This window comes from Pelobates fuscus, chromosome 2 (genome assembly GCF_036172605.1).
Source record: "Pelobates fuscus isolate aPelFus1 chromosome 2, aPelFus1.pri, whole genome shotgun sequence".
NCBI classification, from domain to species: domain Eukaryota; kingdom Metazoa; phylum Chordata; class Amphibia; order Anura; family Pelobatidae; genus Pelobates; species Pelobates fuscus.
The window spans coordinates 451842671-451865515 of record NC_086318.1 but is presented as its reverse complement, the minus strand read 5'-3'; the positions used below and the strand labels follow the sequence as shown (position 1 = coordinate 451865515).

The 22845-nt window shown below is 38.8% G+C and overlaps 1 protein-coding gene across 1 annotated transcript in view; it reads left to right on the top strand.

Moving 5' to 3' along the window:
* The window catches only part of MEA1 (male-enhanced antigen 1), a 45772-nt gene that overhangs the window by 5688 nt on the left and 17239 nt on the right, over positions 1-22845 (top strand). Inside the window, exon 2 of the mRNA XM_063441575.1 lies at positions 525-719. Within this exon, the coding sequence (XP_063297645.1) occupies positions 525-719 (195 nt within the window). The remainder of the gene's footprint in view (positions 1-524; positions 720-22845) is intronic.

Here is a 22845-nt window from a genome sequence, read left to right as displayed (position 1 = left end):
ATAAGATGCTGGAGTTGGGAGGCATACAACTCTCCCAGAGTACTTGGACTTCCCTGGTAGTTCTGGTACGTAAGCAGGATGGTACGAACCGCTTCTGTATAGACTACCGAAAGCTCAATGAACGAACAGTCACAGGTGCCTATCCTAAACCCTGGATTGACAAATTGTTAGACCAAATGGCGGGGGGGATTACTTGACCACCATAGATCTGTGTAAGGTATACTGGCAAATCCCCCTCAAGCCGGAGACCATTCCGAATTCGGCAGTGATTTACACAGTGTAGCTTGGCACACAGCAGTCCTGGCAGTGATTCACTCTGTATCCAGGGTAGCATGGCACACAGCGGGCCTGGCAGTGATGCATCCAGGGTAGCATGGCACACAGCGGGCCTGGCAGTGATGCATCCAGGCTAGCATGGCACACAGCGGGCCTGGCAGTGACACGGGAGATGTGGCAGTGCATAAACTGAGCATAGTGTAACACCCAGCAGCTTTAATTGTCTTCTGTCTAATCAATGTTTGTAGATGGGCCCTGAAAGAATTTTACCAAATCAAACTGAAGAATTCAGTGATCCCCAAGACCCCCCTGCAGACTGGAGTGGGGGAGAAGAGGAGGAGGAGGAAGAAGAGGATGTTCACAATGGGTACCAATACCAGCCATTGAACCAGGATCCAGACGATGGGATTCCAACAGAGGGTGACATCCAAGATCGACTTCAGGTAAGCTTGACTGGCTTAGCCCCCCTTCACTGCCAGTAACAGTGGTGTCATCTTAACCCACTCTTTCCCAGTAACAGAATAGTGGTGCCATCCCAACCCTTTTACTGCCAGTAACACTACACTGGTGCCATCCTATCCCCTTCAGTGCCAACAGTGGCGCCATCTTGGCCCCCCTCACTTCCAGTAAAACAGTGGTGCCATCGTAACCATCCTTCTGGCAATAAAATAACTTAATCTTAACCTATTGCAGAGTAATGGGAATTGTCAGCTCCCAGGTGATTTATTTCCATTTTCTGATACATTTATGAATACTGTATCTATTCTACACCAGGCTGTGTTTAATTTGTCTAGACTCTAGAGCACCACACTGTCAGCAGCAGTATAGTGAATGAAAGTAGTAGGTGTTGCAATCAGGAAGGTGGCATGGTTGGTTCAAGTGATGGGAGTTGAAGTCAGGGAAGAGTGCTAGTATGGTGAATTCATCTAGTGATAGTTGCAGTCAGGGAAAAGCCATATTATAGTAGATGATATTTGGAGTTGCGGTAGGGTTGTCACATCATGTGTAATGCTACAGGTGGTAAATCGCATATAAACTCTACATACTACAGTGTACCATATCCGTGCCTGACAGTCAACATGATGACCTTATATAGATCTAGCAAAACCTTGTGTATATGGCAACTCTGTTGGTGGAGTGTGCTAGTATAGTGGGAATTGCAGTCAGAAGAGAGATGTGGTAAAGTGGATTTGCCATACACCACAACGACCCTAAATCATTAAAGTGTATTGGCATAAAAAAATGTACTATCCCTTGGAGAGGAGAGAATATGAAAAAACATCCTCGACAAGTCCAAAATGGAATGGGTGTTTCATTTACAGACACTCGCCCCTAATGGTTTAACTGCAGAATTTGATTTGTTTAATTTTATGTCATATTTGCACATTCCTTTCTCTGTAAACGTGTATATATTTGTAGTCGGGGCAATCTGGCCATAATGAAAAAAGGTAACGTAACGTAACGTAACATAACATACATTAAACTAATAAACATGTACAAATTGACACCAGTCGCTTGTGGCGTGCCGGAACCGACAAAGCAGTAGGCCTGTAATAAAAGTGGGCAAAAAGAAAAGTACCATACAAAATGTATTCACATAACAAAACATTGTTTATTTGGACGAGTCATGAAAAGCTTGTCTCTACTCTTAAACTGGGTTTGTAATGTAAAGAGTATAGGAGGAGGGTTTACAGCGTCCCATAGCCTTGATAATATGAGCTAGAATGTAGTTGGAGGAAGCTGCCGATGCTGCACCTATACGGAAGGAGTGTCCTGAAAAAAGGTTTGCATTTAGGCCGAGCCTAGTTATTAGTAAGCAAACTTAAAGCACGATGTCGTAGGGATGGAGCCGTGAAGTTCTAATAATGGTTGGTTTGGTTGTTACGGGAAAGTGATGAAATATTATCCAGGACACCATAGTTTTGAGTAATTTTAGGTTAAGGTGGCAAAAAGAAGTGTACCCCAAAATAGATTCCACAGTAAACATTACTATTCTGAGACAAAAGTGGCCGGGTACTGGTAGGCTAGCTAGATGCCAAGCGGCAAAGAATTATGCTATTGAGAACGTGACAGAGGAGTCCCTACTAATTGCCAAGCTGCATGAGAGGCGCTACCTATGCGTTGGCCCGAGGGGAAATATGAGACCACCGAAATGTTGTCGGCCTCTCGGTGATAACTAAAGCATAAGATAGAATGCGAGTGACATGGGAGGCCCTCTCTATGCGACCATGCAAGACTATGATTTGGCCTGAGGGACGTTTTACCTCGGATTATGAGGATGGGTGTCGGCCTCGCGAGACCACTACCTCATGGATTAAGACCAGAAACAGAAACCTAGTTGGACAACCTAAATCTCAGAAAGCCAGTACCACACTAAAAATATAAAATGTACAGGGTTATGACATCGTACCTGATAAAGTGTGAGTCAGGCTGATGCTAAGCGGAAAAATATGAACGAGAGGGTGGCAGTATATGATGTGCTGTGACCCATGGATAGGACTAGCATGAGTATTTTTGCTTATGGGTACATTGTAGTGAGCCAGATCGTGGGCCCAAATTAAAACAAGGAACCTACCATATACTATTGGCGAGCAATGAGAATATGACAGAGGCAGATGACCGGTTTTTGTGCTTGTAAAGCAACCCTCAGTATGACCAGGGCACCCAAGTAAAATGAAATGTTAATGTATACGAAATACTATAAGTTATAATAGTAAAACCTAAAATAGCCTAATAAGGCAAATATTCTGACAAAGTTATCACAAATCCAAGTTATTTGAAGATCATAAGCTTAATTCCGGTAATGAACCTGTGGAAACAACATCATGACAACAGTCAGTTACATAGAGATATATCAACCAGTCTAAATTATATACAAAACCCCAACTCATAAGCACCTAATTTTAACTGTAATATAGTTTATTACCAATAGGGGGCATCTGACTTGACAACCAGGTCTAGCAGCTGAATTCGTGAACAGTCTCATAGCTATTAAAACTGCAGAACGGAAAGGATTCCCCTGCATAGAATAATGGTTTAACCTAATCGTTCGTATGTATTGCAAAATTTTGAAACTAATTTGTATGAAATGACTTGATGAAACATGCGAACGTACAGAGTAGAGAAACGAATGACTGCGTTTGTGCGTTTAAAGCACGAAACTAACACGTATGGCAAACTGTGTGTATAAAACCAACTGGAAAAGTTTTAACGAATGCGCCTGCAAATAGACGAACAGCTATGTAAGTTAACGAACAGAGAGTTTAACCGAACGGCCAAAGTAAACGAAAACCTTACAGTGAAAGCGTATCACTTTGCGACCGTTGCTTTACGGTAAGTATGTGATTTACGGTTCTGGAATCACTAGCCGTGCCGAGACTGGGCTGCGAGGACGCCGGAAGGGGCCATGGGATAACGAACGGTTTGGAAAGTGGTCCGGTAAGCGTAGAACCGGAGCCAGGACCACGAGGGACAACAGGTAAGAAACAAGATGGCGGACTGAAACCGGAAGTAGTCCTCAGACTCGCCAGACAATCCACGATAAGTTGGGAGTGGGTTGTCAGCCCTTTTAAGGGGAAATCAAGCCCCTCCCACAACTACAGGCCAAGGCCTTAAAATAAAAAAAATAAAAATATATATATATATATACACACATACACACACACATATCTCTTGCTTAAACACACTCATATTGTATAAACCATACACCGCAACATTAAATATATGTGCATGGAAAATTTAACAAAATGATAATCACTAAATTCAAAAAAGATGAAACTAGAAAAGCTACAATTTCTGGGGAAATTGTGTGAAGTGTTCTTGCCTCCACTAGTTTATATGGCACATTTGTTGCCCAAAGTGCTTCACAGTTACATTAAAACATAGTTATAAAAACATTAGCAGGTGTACAAAAGGCCCTGTCTATGACATCACTTGCTACTCCAGCCTGGCACATGTCAAAGTATTTTGGCAGTTGCCATCTTCAAATGGTCGTATTTTAAAAACTATACATCCTACAGTGAAGAGCTTTATATTGTGAGAATCACAAGACCCAGACCTACATTTTGATGCATAGTATGTCTCTGCAATATTAACAATGAAGGCACAGTCGCAGTTTAGAAATTGCCCTTCAAGTTTTAGCTGGCTAGAGTGGATTTTCAATGAATGTCAATGGACGGCGTGAGTTGCAAACAAATGGTCGTATTGTGAAAACTATCAGGACTATGGCTTAACCGTGGACATGTTTAGTGGCAGCAAGGATAGCTGAACGTTTTAATATAATATTTGTGTAGGCGGTCTTTAAAATGAGGGAGTGGTGGCAGTTTAGAAATCACGTCCTGTTAAAAAAAATAAAAAATTGAGGTCGGCAACGTAACTCCATTACAAGCACCTTCAGCCACTTAACTTATGATTAAACTACAAGAGGAAGTGAATAAATATCAGAATGGGTTAATTAGGTTTAAAAAAACAAAAGTTGGAGAAAGTTAAAGGGACACTATAGTCACCTGAACAACTTCAGCTTAATGAGGTTGTTTAGGTGAGTGCTACAGCTACCTGGAGCCTTTTTCTTGTAAGCACTGTATTTTCTGAGAAAATGCAGTGTTTACATTGGAAGCTTGGAACATCTCTTGTTGCAGTCAATCAGACGGCCACCAGAGGGACTTCCGAGTTCAGAGACCCTAAAAAGGCCTCTCGTCCGATGCATTCTGGGTGAATACATCAGACGTGCTATCGGCACACAAAGCACTGTGAACGCGCTTTGTGTGCTGATAGCCTGTCAGCACTGCTGTGGGCGTGGCTTCAGCTGACAGCTGAAGCCCGAACCCACAGGGGCGCTTTCTGTCCACAATAGTGGTTTAAGGGGGAGGGGGGGGAGACCTACTCTCCTTCCCCCCACCGCCCCCACCCCTGTGCGGCGGGTGGGGGCCCTAAAATCGGCGGGTGGGGGCCCTCTAGCCAACAGCAGACTCCACTCACATTGCCGCTGCCAATATGCGACTCCGGAGTCCAGACTCTGGTATACCCCAAATGGCGCTATCTGATCCTCCCGCTACTTCTTGAAACCCTGTGAAGGTGGAGCACATCAGCATGTGGCTTGCATGCCTCCCATGCACCTCCAGGTACTCCACTGTCCAGTCACAGCCAATGCAACACTGACCAACAATTGAAAAAATAGAGAAAACACAAAATGCTTGTCACAATGCCAAACGACAAATGTGACTAGTTGTGTTGCCTGGAAATATACAGTAGGCTAGTAGGGATATACTATATACACTGAATTCAAAGGTTGAGATATCCCAATAAAGTGTGAGTTAAAAATACAAATAGATACACAAATGTTCCATAATCCCTGGGTGGTATAAAAGCATCACCAGCATATACTTAGCGGCAGGTATCTACTCTGAGCTTTATTGGGTCTGGCTCAGTAGATATCTGCAGTGCTATCCTAATGAATTAGGTATACCACCCTAAGGCTACCGCTTAATTATTACCTCTAATAGTGCAAAGGCACTTCATATCAACAGATTAATCCAAAATATACAGAATGGTCAGATGCTCCTTTAAATAGGGTAGCATATATAATTATTTCATGAATGAACAGGCGATTACCTAGTAATAATATTTAAACCAAGTGCTACTTCAAAACATAATAAAATGAGAGGCACACCTACTCCATAAAGATAAGGTGTATATACACAAAATCATTCCTTTCCATGAAATAAGGTATATACAAAAACTAAGGGAGACCATATAGCTGGAAATAAATTGGGAGGTATAGAGCATAGATATCATGATGCTTAGAATGCTCAATGACCTATCTATGAATAGATAGCAAGGTATAAAGCAGTCATAGAAAGGAGGGTGAAGAAGACTGGTAGTAACATACTGCATAAATATCTAGCAGACTAAATAATCAGTAGTAATCCCTCCCTTCCAGAAATTAGCTCTTAGACCACTAAAGGGGTAGATCAATGGAACATAGTGTCTATTTAAAAATAAAAAAGAAACGGTGAGGCAAACTGAGTGTCATGCCGTGTCTAGTGTAAAGAAAGAGAATTGAAACGCCTATAGAGTCAAGCACCTTCGTCAGAGGCCTCTAGTCACGTTTGTCGTTCTACACATTCTTGCACACACATACCTTTTTTTTTTTTTTTTTTTATTGCTCCCTACCTTTTGGAGCCGATGTGGGGCATCTCCCTGGGGTCCTTCTATCTGCTCCTCACTACCCTCTTGCGCGGTTTAGTGATGCAGGGTGCCAGAATATGACGTCCTATTCCGCCACCCGGCTTTACTACAGACGGCGCGCGAGGGAGCAGTGAGGAGCAGGAACACTGAGCTCCCTCTCTGGCCCTCCTTCCCGGTCGGGTAAGTTGTAGCACCTGCAATGTGTGGAAAGCAGGTGCCTACTCTGCTTGGAACACTAGGCATGTTTCTACCTCTTACCTATCACACGGACACCCGAAAGGTGCGTGGTTCTATGTATAGACCCATTCTACAATCAGACAAAAGCCTATATTGCGCTATAAGAGCTTCTGTGATTTGCTGGAAAAGGGTGATCCTATTCATTGCTATATAAAACAAGGTTGTTTTAAATGTGGAGGCTGCGTCACTTGCAGCCACATGATCGGAGGGAATACGTTTGCACACCCACATAGTGGCAAAATATATGCCATTAAGCACTATATAACGTGTACTATGGACCATGTGATTTACTTGTCCATGTGGGCTGGCATACGTTGGCAAGACCGATCTTATGGTTAGATTGTATTCAAGGCCATCGCTCAACCATCAACACTGCTTACCGGGATGAAAAGACTGATAAACCTGTTGCCAAACATTTTCTGACGATGGGACAGATCTCGAGCATTATTGCAACGTGAGGCTTATTGGATACACCATTTGAGCACTGTATCTCCGCATGTTCTCTATGTTTCTATAAGTTTACATCCATATTAAATTGTACCTTGATTAGGTATTTGCAATTAGATCAGTAGATATGCTCACTTTAACTTCTTTGCTGGCATTGATATACTGAAAGATGGAACTGGTCCTTGTGTAGAGACTACCTTGTGTTATTGTGGATTATAGATTAATGTATTATTTATTCACTCATTTGTTTGTTTATTTTCATCTATTCTTTTTGAATTTAGTGATTATCATTTTGTTAAATTTTCCATGCACATATATTTAATGTTGCGGTGTATGGTTTATACAATATGAGTGTGTTTAAGCAAGATATATAGAGACTTTTTTCTGCCTAGCCTGCTTTATTAATAGACTATTAATAATGGATTGTTATCCCACTGTCACTTTGTTATATCTGTGGGACTCTATGCTTTTTAAGAATCCTATATACATTTAAAGTTGGGGCATGGAGGAAGCTATTCTTCACTTTTTGCATGGTTTGATTCACTTTTTGACACATGGTTTGGTTTTTTTTTTTTGTTTTTTTGGTTTTTTTTTACGGCCTTCACTTTGTGTTACTTGCAGTCCCCACATGATCCTCTGTCTCTGAAGATTAGCTTTAGGCTAGCTGTATGAACCATGGGTGTTTGGTTGCCTATCGCAACGGTTACTTAGTTACCACATTGTCTACCGTGGTGACGCAACGTGATGACGTCACACGTGGTCTCTCCTCACTTCCGAGGTTATCAGCTAGTGGAGATTCACTTCACGTTCATTGGTAAGTGCCTATTTGATTTATGAATATTACATAGCTGAAAAGAGACTTGCGTCCGTCAAGTTCAGCCTTCCTCACATTTGTTTTTTTCTGTTGATCCAAAAGAAGGCAAAAATACCCAGTTTGAAGCACAATTTTGCAACAAGCTAGGAAAAAAATCCTTCTTGACCCCAGAATGGCAGTCAGATTAATCCTTGGATTAAGAAGCTATTACCCTACATTGAAAGATTATATCCTTGAATATTCTGTTTTTGCAAGTATGCATCTAGTAGCTGTTTAAACATCTGTATGGACTCTGATAAAACCACTTCTTCAGGCAGAGAATTCCACATCCTTATTGTTCTTACAGTAAAACAACCTTTCCTTTGCCTTAGACGAAATCTTCTTTCTTCCAGTCTAAACGCATGACCTAGTGTCCTATGTAAAGTCCGGTTTGTGAATAGATTTCCACACAATGGTTTGTATTGGCCCCGAATATATTTGTATAATGTTATCATATCCACTCTCAGGTGACGTTTTTCTAAACTAATGAGGTTTAAATGTGTTAACCTTTCTTCATAGCTGATATGTTCCATTCCTTTTATTCAGTTTGAAGCCCGCCTTTGCACTTTTTCTGGTGCCATAATATCCTTCTTTAGAACAGGTGCCCAAAACTGCAAAGCATATTCAATATGTGGTCTTACCAGTGATTTATAAAGAGGCACAATTATATTCTCGTCTCAAGCATGAATGCCCTTTTTCGTGCGTGACAATACCTTTCAGGCCTTGGCTACTGCTGATTGACATTGCACATTGTTGCATAGTTTGTTGTCTATAACAATTCCCAAGTCCTTCTCGTGTGTTATCCCTAATTCACTTCCATTAAGGGTATACGTTGCTTTTGTATTCTTTATGCCGAAGTGTATAACTTTGCATTTTTCAACATTAAATTTCATCTGCCATTTGAGTGCCCAGTCCCCCAGTCTAACTAAATCTTTCTGCAGTAAGCATGTCAAACTCGCGGGCCGCATGCGGCCCACAAGGACCATCTTTGCGAGCCGCGAGTGTATGCTTAGTGTTATAGCAGAGTAGGCACCTGCTTTCCCCTATATTGCAGGTGCCTACTCTGCTAACATTTACCCGGCTGGGGAGGAGGGCCGCCAGGGAGCACAGCCTTCCAGCTCCTCACTGCTCCCTCGCGCGCCGACTGAAGTGAGGCCGGGCGCCGGAATATGATGTCATATTCTGGCATCACTGAACCGCGCGTGGAAGCAGTGAGGAGCAGGATGCCCCCCCCCCCCATCTGCTCCATAAGGTAAGGAGCAATAATGAAAAGTGTGTGTGTGTGTGTGACTGTGTCTGTCTGTCAGGGAGTGAGTGTGTGTCCCACATAAACCTTGTTTATGTGGCCCGTGCCACACTTTGAGTTTGACATGCTTGCTCTGCACAAAGTAATATCTTGCTCACATTGTATTATTTTACAAAGTTTTGTGTCATCTGCAAACACTGATACATGGCTTTCAATGCTGTCTTCAAGATCATTTATAAACATGTTAAATAGAAGGGGTCCCAGAACAGACCCCTGAGGGACACCACTTGCCACCTCTGTCCAGCTTGAAAATTTACCATTAATGACAACTCTTTGTACTCTGTTTTTAAGCCAATGTTCTACCCAAGAACAAGCATTTTCATCTAGACCGATTTCCTTGAGTTTGAACACTAATCTACAAATATATATATATATATATATATTTTCACGGTTACAGTTTGCAATCTTCTGATCTTGAGAAAGACCTTTTAGAGGTCGAAACGTTGATATTATTTTTTTAATTTTTTTTTTTTTGCACAATTAACTGAATTTCAAATCCAGGAATGCACCTTTATCATTGTAATAAATATATATAATTTTTTGTAATTTTTATTATTCACTTTTTACTATACAACTATTTGTGGGTTGTTTTTGTTTTGGTTTTTTTTATCCTGATTTTTACCAAATCTTAATTATTTGAATGTTCTTTATATGTCCTTTCTATCCAGACTCTTAAGACATCATTTTTTTTTTTTTCTTAAGACATCATGTTTGTTTTATTCTTCTTATATCTACTTGTTCCCCTCCTAATATTGCTACTTATTACACTCCTCTCTAAGATGGCCCCTGCCACGATCTTATTATCCCTTTCCTCAACCAAGATGGCCGCTGCGGCTATTTATACATTATTTATCCCCATTATCTATTAGTTTTCCTCTCCTCAGGAAACTAGTCTAACACTGTATGCACTTTATAATAAGAAATGTGTACAAAACAAACAAGGTATAGGCGCTCGCTATAGTAGTACGAGTGATGTAAAGTGGGCAGCAGTGACCAGCACAAGGATTCCCCACCTTGTGATAAAATAATGGTGAACAGAGAGAGAAAGGAAACCGCGCCCTTATTTTGATACGAACATACGTACTCAAATCCTTATGGTCGTATAATGGTAGACCTATTTAGCAGAGCTAAATACAGAGCTCTGCTGTTTTAGCGCGTAGACGGAATGATCCCCGTCCTAGGATAAATATGAGGTAGTCCACGTCTTGATGGTCTCAAACAGAGAAAACAGACAGGAAAATCCACATAGTGTAGTATATACTGGTATAAATATAAATGGTAAGTGAATAGAAAATATCGTACTCACATTTACTAGAGCGTGCCTCGCTCTAGTTAATAGCGCATAGGTGGTATAATCCCCACCAAGGAATAAAGATGTAAACCAGGAGCAAAATATAATGGAAATCTCAGAGTAGTAAAAAAGTTAAGATTATAACTATTTATTATACATATAAATCAGTAAAAAACAATATATATAGAATACTCAATGAGAAAGTCCATAAAAAATCCACTTTACGCGTTTCACCTATAGAGGCTTCTTCAGAAGTGTGGATGAGGTCCTGGTAATGTCCAAATATATATGCAAGACAATAAGAGTAATTAGCTTCATGTGGTAGAGAATTAGTTTACTTACTGTATCCTGGTTTCGCGCGCGCTGTCAAACCGGAAGTGACGCGGCGCCATATTAACCAATCATAGGCTTAAGGAAGTGAGTTGTTCTAACCACCGGTGGAACGCACGCGTCATACCGGAAGTGACGCGGCGTATCAGGACGGTGGTAATCTATGCGTTTCAGCGTGGAACGCATGTCCTAAACGGACCAATCATGGGGCCATAATAACCTTCCATGCATCAAGGGGAAATACTGTCCGCATGTCTGCATTAGCAGATTCAATACAAATGTCCATGGAAACACTGTTTGTGTGTATGCCTCAGCAGATTCAACACAGAAGTCCATATTCAAAAGAACAATTGGCATATCGATACAATGGCTCAGCATATAGTATTCTTAAAGCAAAAGCATAATTCAAAACAGAATATGAGCCAAAATAGTGCGATCTGATAGTATGTGGTACAAAAAAATACACAAATAAGACATAATAGTAGTGTCTGAATGTAAAGAAAATTAGGAATTAGAAATTAAACAGAAACAAACATAAAAAGCTGTACTAATATAAATACAGAGCATACATATTAATATTTTCAACAATGTGTGCGTATTAAGGATACATGAGATGCACATAGAATGTGAGTGCAATCACAATTAGTAATCAGCATATACATATGTATATATAAGTATAAGCATCCATATAAACTGAAAAGAGTAGAAAAAGGTTATATATATAATTGACACTGTAAACCACATGAAAAATAAGTGGTAATGATGGATAAAAAATATATAAATAAAAATAAGTATAAAAATAAAAATAAAATTTAAAATGATGGAAATAAAAGAGAGACCTGTAATATAAATCGGTGACCATATACTAAAATGCAAAATGTAAGAAACTTGATGTATGCATGCATATATATACATATATATACGAGAAAAACATAAAAAACGAAGGGTATAAAAAGAGGAGGAGAGGGGATGGGAATAAAAAAATTTATACTATTAAAAAAGAGAAAAAAAGAGAAAAAAACAGCAACTGGTTAATAATAAATAAGAAAAATATATATAGGGAGCGGACATAAAAAATCTTATAAAAAATTAAAAAGATCAAAGTCTATATTTAATCCGTTGGGATGTAATGTATCAATTTTGAATACCCCTTCCATCTCTTTTTGGCCAATTTTTTTAATAAAATCGCCTCCTCTCCAATGGCTTTTTACTATAGCAATTCCCATAAATGTGAGAAATTTGGGATCATTGTTGTGTTTACAGAAGTGAGCAGACACTGAATGTTTTTCGTATTTCTTTTCAATGTTTCTACAGTGTTCTGCTATGCGTATTTTTAATGGTCTAATGGTGCGACCAATGTATTGGAGGCCACAAGGGCATTCCAATAAATAAATGACATTTTTGCTTTCACAGGTGATAATCTCTTTGATATTAAAAATCTTATTATTATTATTTGACTTAAAAGTGGACCTTCTTTTTTCTGTTGGTTTTGTTTTTTTGCAAGCTATGCAATTGTTACATTTAAAAAAGCCATTGGCGAGGGGTAAAAAATCCTTCATGGGTTTACCTCCTATTTGATCTTTAGTGTAGTTGTTCGTCAGGTGCATTTTTAAATTCGGAGCACCTCTAAACACAATACGTGGTTTATTTGGAATTATACTTTTTAAAATAGGGTCTTCTTTTAGGAGGTGCCAATGTTTGTTCATTATTCTTTTTAGATGTTTGTTTTTATCATTGTAATCTAATACTATAGGTAGATTGACTTGGTTTTGTTGATGGGGTTTTGTTTTATGTATGAGCTCTTTTTGGTTGATCTCCAATGCTTGCTGTATGGTAGACTCTATTTGTTCTTTATTATAACCTTTATTTATCAGACAGTTTTTAATTTTATTCGCCTGCTCTAAAAAAACTTTATTGTCCGAACAGTTCCTCCTAAGTCTAGTGATTTGGCTCTTTGGGATGCTATTGAGCCGGACTTTATTATGGCAACTTTTTGTGTTAATATAATTGTTGACATGAACGTCTTTAAAATGGGTTTTAGTGTGAATAGCATCGTCTTTAATATAAATATTCAGATCCAAATAAGTAATCTCTTTATTGTTTATTTCTGAAGTTAAAATAATACCCTCTTGATTGGAATTTAAAAATTGGATAAAATCATGTGCCTCCTTTATTGTACCCTTCCAAATAAAAATAAGATCGTCTATGTATCTGGAGTAGGATACTAGATTCGACGTCCAGCCATGCCCACTCCAAATAAACCTGTCTTCCCACTCAGCCATAAAGAGGTTGGCATAGCTGGGCGCGAATCTAGTACCCATGGCCGTTCCTCTATTTTGTAAGTAAAAAGAATCCTTAAACCAGAAGTAATTATTGTTAAGAATCAAGTTAATACCTTCAATCAAGAAGTTAATTTGTTCTTGTTCCATAAGCTTAGCTTTTTCTAAAACAGTTCTAACTGCATTGCACCCTCTGTCATGTTGTATGATGGTGTATAATGATTGAACATCGCAAGTAACGAATAAAAAATCATCTTGCCAAGTAATTTTTTCAAGTTTCTTTAAAAGATCTATAGTGTCCCTAAGATAAGATTTGGATTGGATAACATATGGCTGAAGTAAAATATCTATGTATTCTGACAAGTTGGAAAGTGCAGAGCCAATCCCAGAAACGATGGGACGTCCTGGGGGCTTAGTTATATCTTTGTGAATCTTAGGGAGAAAATAGATGACCGGAATTTTTGGATGCGTAACATTAATATAATGGAATTCCTTTGAATCTAAAATACCATTATTTAATCCTCTTTTTAGAAAGGATGTCAATTTTTCTTTTATGGTTGCAGTGGGATTCACTTTTAATTTAGTGTAAGTGGTAGAGTCATTTAATTGGTTGTTGGCTTCATCCTCATATTGTTCTTTTGATAGTATCACTAGACCTCCACCCTTATCTGCCGGTTTGATTACAATGGATTTATCATTATACAAATCTTTTAAAGTTTGTTTCTCGTTTTTATTTAAATTTGCTTTGTCTTTGTATCTATTATTGTTTTCCAAGTTTCTTATGTCTCTCCCAACCTTTTTCTCAAAGATTTCGAGAGCACTAGATTTATAGTGTGCAGGATAAAAACTGGACTTGTTTTTTAGGTTACTTTTTATATATTTATTGTTTGGAATATCTGTAAGATTGTTAGTGGAGCTAGCTTGTCCATTTTTAGAGTTAACAGTAAAAAATCTTTTTAGTGTGGCGTTTCTAACGAATTTGTTGATATCTATGAAAGTCATGAAGGAGTTATATGGTCTTGTTGGGGCAAACTTAAGGCCTTTTTTTAAAACGTCTATTTCCATTTTATTTAGATTTTTATTGGATAGATTAAATATGCCTGTAGGTGAATGGTTTGATGCTAAGATCTTTCCATTCGACCTTTTTTGTTGTCTTCTCCCTGATCTTCGTCCTCTAGGTCTCTCTTTCGACTCTTTATTGGAGTGATATTTATAAGATTTGTGTGACGTTCCCTGTTGAATGGGATTTCTAAAAAAGAAGTTTCATCGAATGGCTCACAGAAAGATAACACATTGTATCTATTTTTTGTGATCAAATCATTTGGAGTATTGGGTTCGCGTTCTTCATGTTTTTTGTGATTTTTTGTGGTGACTTTTTCCCAAGAGTAACGTCGTTTTTTCATGTATCTTTGTTGTGGTGACGGTGGTGCATAAGTGTGTTTGTGAGTTTTTGGTCTCACAATTAATGGTGTATCAGTGTGGTGAGAATGAATTTCATCATTATAATGTAAACCTTCTCTGTTGTAATCTGGAAACTTAGTGCGGGCCGAAATTTTTTTAGACATTACGGCTGGGTTTTTTGTGCCATTCTGAAAAGTACTTTTCTGAAGAGTATTTTTTTGGAAGTGTTTGTCTGGAGATGTTTCCCAGTGATGCATATTGTAAGATCTCTTAATATGTCTCTTTGGGGATCTCTGTAGGTGATAAGTGTGAGATTGGTAATTGTCCCTCGTTGCTTTGTATGGTCTCTTCTGTCTAAATTCAGTGTTAGTGTATTGGTGATAATTTGTGTTTCTGTTGTTCTGATAGTGAGTTTTCTTTGCATTGTATGTGCGAATTTGATTGTGAGCATAATCGTGTTTATCTCTATTATATTTCGTGATTTTGATCTTTTTAGTGTCTAGTTCAATTTTTTCAACTATTTTTTTAATTTTTTGTGTTTGATTATAGTATATTTCAGTATCAGCAAATGGAATAAGTTGATCCCTTAGATTGTTGATCTTTTTGTCTAGATTTAAAAGTTTTTCATTTTTTACCTTTATCAGACTTTTCATAAGTCCAAAAGTACAGAACTCCAAATGATTATACCATTCTTCCATAAATGGTTTATTGTCAGTATCTGACGTGGGCATTTTAAATAACCTTAAACCTCTTGGGGTGATTTTTTCGTTTATGTACTTAGTTAGAGTGGCTATTTCCCATCTTAACTTCATTTCTTTTATTAGAGAAAATTCCAATTCTTTTAATAGTTCTTGTGGGTCATCAAATATGATTAACAATTCGTTATCAGTTGGATTCGTTAGATCATCCAAGTTATTAAAGATATCATCTATATCTATATTGTAGTTGTCACGATATTCAAACAATGTCATATTGTGGTATCTATAGGGCTGCCTAAAAGGGGAAATACAATGGGTACAAAACAAACAAGGTATAGGCGCTCGCTATAGTAGTACGAGTGATGTAAAGTGGGCAGCAGTGACCAGCACAAGGATTCCCCACCTTGTGATAAAATAATGGTGAACAGAGAGAGAAAGGAAACCGCGCCCTTATTTTGATACGAACATACGTACTCAAATCCTTATGGTCGTATAATGGTAGACCTATTTAGCAGAGCTAAATACAGAGCTCTGCTGTTTTAGCGCGTAGACGGAATGATCCCCGTCCTAGGATAAATATGAGGTAGTCCACGTCTTGATGGTCTCAAACAGAGAAAACAGACAGGAAAATCCACATAGTGTAGTATATACTGGTATAAATATAAATGGTAAGTGAATAGAAAATATCGTACTCACATTTACTAGAGCGTGCCTCGCTCTAGTTAATAGCGCATAGGTGGTATAATCCCCACCAAGGAATAAAGATGTAAACCAGGAGCAAAATATAATGGAAATCTCAGAGTAGTAAAAAAGTTAAGATTATAACTATTTATTATACATATAAATCAGTAAAAAACAATATATATAGAATACTCAATGAGAAAGTCCATAAAAAATCCACTTTACGCGTTTCACCTATAGAGGCTTCTTCAGAAGTGTGGATGAAGTCCTGGTAATGTCCAAATATATATGCAAGACAATAAGAGTAATTAGCTTCATGTGGTAGAGAATTAGTTTACTTACTGTATCCTGGTTTCGCGCGCGCTGTCAAACCGGAAGTGACGCGGCGCCATATTAACCAATCATAGGCTTAAGGAAGTGAGTTGTTCTAACCACCGGTGGAACGCACGCGTCATACCGGAAGTGACGCGGCGTATCAGGACGGTGGTAATCTATGCGTTTCAGCGTGGAACGCATGTCCTAAACGGACCAATCATGGGGCCATAATAACCTTCCATGCATCAAGGGGAAATACTGTCCGCATGTCTGCATTAGCAGATTCAATACAAATGTCCATGGAAACACTGTTTGTGTGTATGCCTCAGCAGATTCAACACAGAAGTCCATATTCAAAAGAACAATTGGCATATCGATACCCTTCGTTTTTTATGTTTTTCTCGTATATATATGTATATATATGCATGCATACATCAAGTTTCTTACATTTTGCATTTTAGTATATGGTCACCGATTTATATTACAGGTCTCTCTTTTATTTCCATCATTTTAAATTTTATTTTTATTTTTATACTTATTTTTATTTATATATTTTTTATCCATCATTACCACTTATTTTTCATGTGGTTTACAGTGTCAATTATATATATAACCTTTTTCTACTCTTTTCAGTTTATATGGATGCTTATACTTATATATACATATGTATATGCTGATTACTAATTGTGATTGCACTCACATTCTATGTGCATCTCATGTATCCTTAATACGCACACATTGTTGAAAATATTAATATGTATGCTCTGTATTTATATTAGTACAGCTTTTTATGTTTGTTTCTGTTTAATTTCTAATTCCTAATTTTCTTTACATTCAGACACTACTATTATGTCTTATTTGTGTATTTTTTTGTACCACATACTATCAGATCGCACTATTTTGGCTCATATTCTGTTTTGAATTATGCTTTTGCTTTAAGAATACTATATGCTGAGCCATTGTATCGATATGCCAATTGTTCTTTTGAATATGGACTTCTGTGTTGAATCTGCTGAGGCATACACACAAACAGTGTTTCCATGGACATTTGTATTGAATCTGCTAATGCAGACATGCGGACAGTATTTCCCCTTGATGCATGGAAGGTTATTATGGCCCCATGATTGGTCCGTTTAGGACATGCGTTACACGCTGAAACGCATAGATTACCACCGTCCTGATACGCCGCGTCACTTCCGGTATGACGCGTGCGTTCCACCGGTGGTTAGAACAACTCACTTCCTTAAGCCTATGATTGGTTAATATGGCGCCGCGTCACTTCCGGTTTGACAGCGCGCGCGAAACCAGGATACAGTAAGTAAACTAATTCTCTACCACATGAAGCTAATTACTCTTATTGTCTTGCATATATATTTGGACATTACCAGGACTTCATCCACACTTCTGAAGAAGCCTCTATAGGTGAAACGCGTAAAGTGGATTTTTTATGGACTTTCTCATTGAGTACTCTATATATATTGTTTTTTACTGATTTATATGTATAATAAATAGTTATAATCTTAACTTTTTTACTACTCTGAGATTTCCATTATATTTTGCTCCTGGTTTACATCTTTATTCCTTGGTGGGGATTATACCACCTATGCGCTATTAACTAGAGCGAGGCACGCTCTAGTAAATGTGAGTACGATATTTTCTATTCACTTACCATTTATATTTATACCAGTATATACTACACTATGTGGATTTTCCTGTCTGTTTTCTCTGTTTGAGACCATCAAGACGTGGACTACCTCATATTTATCCTAGGACGGGGATCATTCCGTCTACGCGCTAAAACAGCAGAGCTCTGTATTTAGCTCTGCTAAATAGGTCTACCATTATACGACCATAAGGATTTGAGTACGTATGTTCGTATCAAAATAAGGGCGCGGTTTCCTTTCTCTCTCTGTTCACCATAATAAGAAATGTGTAGCTTTATTCCGATTTCGGCATATAATAGATTTATCCATTGAGAAAGCCGCCGAAGCTGAAAAACGCGGCTGGAGAGGTCTGACTCCCATCACTACCAGCCATCATCAATACTGTGCAGAAGACCATCATTTGAATTCTTTACAGCAACACTATTAACTGTCTCGGGACACCGAGAGATTCACATAAGGTCTGGACTACATATGGCTTAATTTATAATCTATAATAGACGGAAAAGCTAATTATATATGAAAGTGTGTGTATGTGTGTGTGTGTGTGTATATATATATACCGGCACTCAAGTTTTTCCAGAAGATAACTTCTCCATTTATTGCGGAAGAAAAATTTGACGTTTCAGCTCCACTGGGGAGCTTTCATCAGGACACAAACATTCATAAAACTGAAAAGACTTATATAGGACATGTAATCATGTGGTACTTACAATCAGCTAACTCACCATCTCACTTTCTAATGGAGCAACACTTTCACTCTTAACTTTTTGGCTTTAATGTATTTTTGGGGGGGTTGGTCTTGTTCTCTCTGGCTAAAATTGTCAATGAAAATCTCATAGCCAATCTAATTGCCCTTTTGTAAGCCCCAATGGCATGCTTATATTTGTTGGTTGTATGCATCCCACCTCTCTGATTTCATATCTTTTATCATTTGACCCTTGTACTAAGCCACATTGGTTTTAATTTTCTTCTTTTATATTTGTTTCCCAATGGTATGTATTGAGAAATGTACTTTTGTAGAACTACCGTTTATCCTCTGTACTTTTGCCAGTGAATATATCCTGCCAGATTTTATTTGGACAGATGCGTTTATCCTATTGAAATAAGCCTTTTCAAAATAAGTTTTTATAAAACCTATACCGTTTTATTTATTTAGTTAATATCAAAGTATACCATAATGTTCACAAATTCCCAGGTGCTCCCCAACTTAAATATTGGAAGATAAGTCAGCATTATTAGTTATGACAAGATCTAGACACTCATCACTTTAAGTTGGCGCTTCTACTAACTGAGACATGAAAGTGTCACCCTAAACTTAACCCATACCCTAGCAATGGTGTTAGAAGGATTCTCTCTGCTGGTGTGAGTAGTGGGATTCCCATGCTGACCCTAATCCTATCTGTATCCTAAGTTGAAGCCAAATTTGAAACCTAATCCCAATACTAAGTTAATTCTAAGCTGAATCTTAAACATAAGCTTAATAATAAACCTAATACTTATTCTAAACCGAATTATAAATCCCAATTGTAATCCTTAATTTATTTTGCTGGGCTGCTAACAAAGCCTAAGCTCTGCATGCAGCTCATCTGTCAGTCTTGGGCCACTGAAAATAACACCAGCTGATAGAGGGGAGCAACAGGTTTCTAATGACACCTGGGTTTCCTGGTGTGAGCAGGGATTTAACCCTGTTTACACCACATTTTAACAACTGTAATTTGAATCCCTGTTTGAAGTGCTGACTTTGAGTTCTGCAAACAACAAGCCATCAGTCAGTCTGGGGCCACTAATTCTAGCCCCAGGTGACAGGGGGAACCCCAGAAATCAAATAATACCTGGGGTTACCAGCATGGAAACAGTCCCTGCTAAGCAAATACTGCATGACTGAGATTTGCAATCATTTGTCCGTAAGTGAAGGACAAGCGTGGCGGAAAATTTTCATCATGTATCATTAAAGGGTTCATTTAATCGGTTTCGCCCTGCCTGGCTGTGTCTTTCAGTGTAACTACACCTGCTACCTCTGCACATGTAGTTGGCAGAAGAATAGGGTCCTTATAGATATATACAGGTGATACTTATTTCAGTTCATTTATTTCACTAATGCAACATAAAAGGGGAAACTAATATATGAAATAGATGCATTACATGCAAAGCAAGATAGTTCAAGCCGTGATTTGTCATAAGTGTGATGATTATGGCTTACAGCTCATGTAAACCCCAAATCCACAATCTCAGTAAATTAGAATATTGTGAAAAGGTGCAATATTCTATGCTCCCAGTGTCCCACTCTAATCAGCTAAGTAAGCTATAACACCTGCAAATGGTTTCTGAGCCCTTAAATGGTCTCTCAGTCTGGTTCAGTAGGAATCACAATCATGGGGAAGACTGCTGACCTGACAGTTGTGCAGAAAACCATCATTGACACCCTCCATAAGGAGGGAAAGCCTCAAAAGGTAATTGCGAAGGAAGTTGGATGTTCCCAAAGTGCTGTATCAAAGCACATTAATAGAAATGTATGTGAAAGGGAAAAGTGTGGAAGAAAAAGGTGCACAAGCAGCAGAGATGACCGCAGCCTGGAGAGGAATGTCAGGAAAAGGCCATTCAAAAGTGTTGGGGACTTTTACAAGGAGTGGACTGAGGCTGGAGTCAGTGCATCAAAAGCCACCACACACAGACGGATCCTGGACATGGGCTTCAGATGTCGTATTCCTCTTGTCAAGCCGCTCCTGAACAACAAACGTCAGAAGCGTCTTACCTGGGCTAAAGAAAAACAGACCTGGTCTGTTGCTCAGTGGTCCAAAGTCCTCTTTTCTGATGAGAGCACCTTTTGCATCTCATTTGGAAACCAAGGACCCAGAGTCTGGAGGAAGAATGGAGAGGCACACACTGCAAGATGCTTGAAGTCCAGTGTGAAGTTTCCACAGTCTGTGTTGATTTGGGGAGCCATGTCATCTGCTGGTGTTGGTCCACTGTACTTCATTAAGTCCAGGGTCAACGCAGCCGTCTACCAGGAGATTTTGGAGCACTTCATGCTTCCTTCCACAGACGAGCTTTATGGGGATGCTGACTTCATTTTCCATTTTCCTGCCCACACTGCCAAAAGCACCAAAGCCTGGTTCAATGACCGTGGTATAACTGTGCTTGATTGTTCAGCAAACTCGCCTGACCTGAACCCTATAGAGAATCTATGGGGCATTGCCAAGAGAAAGATCAGACTGAACAATGCAGAAGAGCTGAAGGCCGCTATTGAAGCATCCTGGTCTTCCATAACACCTCAGCAGTGCCACAGGCTGATAGCTTCTATGCCACGCCGCATTGAGGCATTAAAGGGACACTATAGTCACCTGAACAACTTTAGCTTAATGAAGCCGTTTTGGTGTATAGAACATGCCCCTGCAGCCTCACTGCTCAATCGTCTGCCATTTAAGAGTTAAATCCCTTTGTTTATGAACCCTAGTCACACCTCCCTGCATGTGACTTGCACAGCCTTCCATAAACACTTCCTGTAAAGAGAGCCCTATTTAGGCTTTCTTTATTGCAAGTTCTGTTTAATTAAGATTTTCTTATCCCCTGCTATGTTAATAGCTTGCTAGACCCTGCAAGAGCCTCCTGTATGTGATTAAAGTTCAATTTACAGATTGAGATACAATTATTTAAGGTAAATTACATCTGTTTGAAAGTGAAACCAGTTTTTTTTTTCATGCATGCTCCGTCAATCATAGCCAGGAGAGGTGTGGCTAGGGCAAAGTGATTTAACTTCTAAATGGCAGTGAATTAAGCAGTGAAATTGCAGGGGAATGATCTATACACCAAAACTGCTTTATTTAGCTAAAGTAATTTAGGTGACTATAGTGTTTCTTTAATTGCTGCAAAAGTGGCCCAAACCAAGTACTGAGTCCATATGCGTGCGTATTCTTTTCAGAGGTCCGATATTGTTCTATGTACACTCCCTGTTTTATTGATTGCATGTAATATTCTAATTTACTGAGATTGTGGATTTGTAGTTTTCATGAGCTGTAAGCCATAATCATCACACTTCTGACAAATCACAGCTTGAACTATCTTGCTTTGCATGTAATGCGTCTATCTCATATATTCGTTTCCCCTTTTATGTTGCATTACTGAAATAAAGGAACTTTTGCACGATATTCAAATTTTTTGAGTATCACCTGTACTTCAATGTTGACAGATTTTATTATTAATTTTATTTTTTTTTTAAACCCCTAATCTAGGCAAAAATAATGGGGGTTTAGTTACATTATATGATCATACATTGCATAAGCCTGCCACAATGTCAATGTACCCCATCTTTGGCAGGTCCTACTCTAACAGCCTGGTCTGCTCTTATGAGATTAACCCACTTACTTGGGGGAAAAAAATTACATCTGGGGATCTCTGCAGTACAAGGCTAAATAGAGCACTGGAATGAGGCACCTGTGACGGAGGGGTTGCAAAACCAAGGAGTTGGCTAGACTCACAAATGTATATATGAAAAAGGAGGGGGAGGCTGCACTCACCTGAACATGCATAAATGGGGTGCTGCTGGGGGCCAAATTATACAATACACAAGATCCAGCGCACTCACCTATCCACTAAACAGTAACTACAATGTTGTTGTTTTTTTTTTGTTTTTTGTTTTTTTTTACACCTAATCTAGGCAAAAATGGGGGGTTTAGTTACATTATATGATCATACATTGCGTAAGCCTGCCACAACGTCAACGTACCCCATCTTTGGCAGGTCCTAATATATATATATATCTCCAAAAGGGTGATAAAACATCAACCCAATTGTCCCCCAAAACAAGGACAGAAGGTGCCTGTAGCAAGTGTGTTAAAAAATGATAAGCTTAGAGTCATGTCTACAAATGCTCGCAGTTTAGGG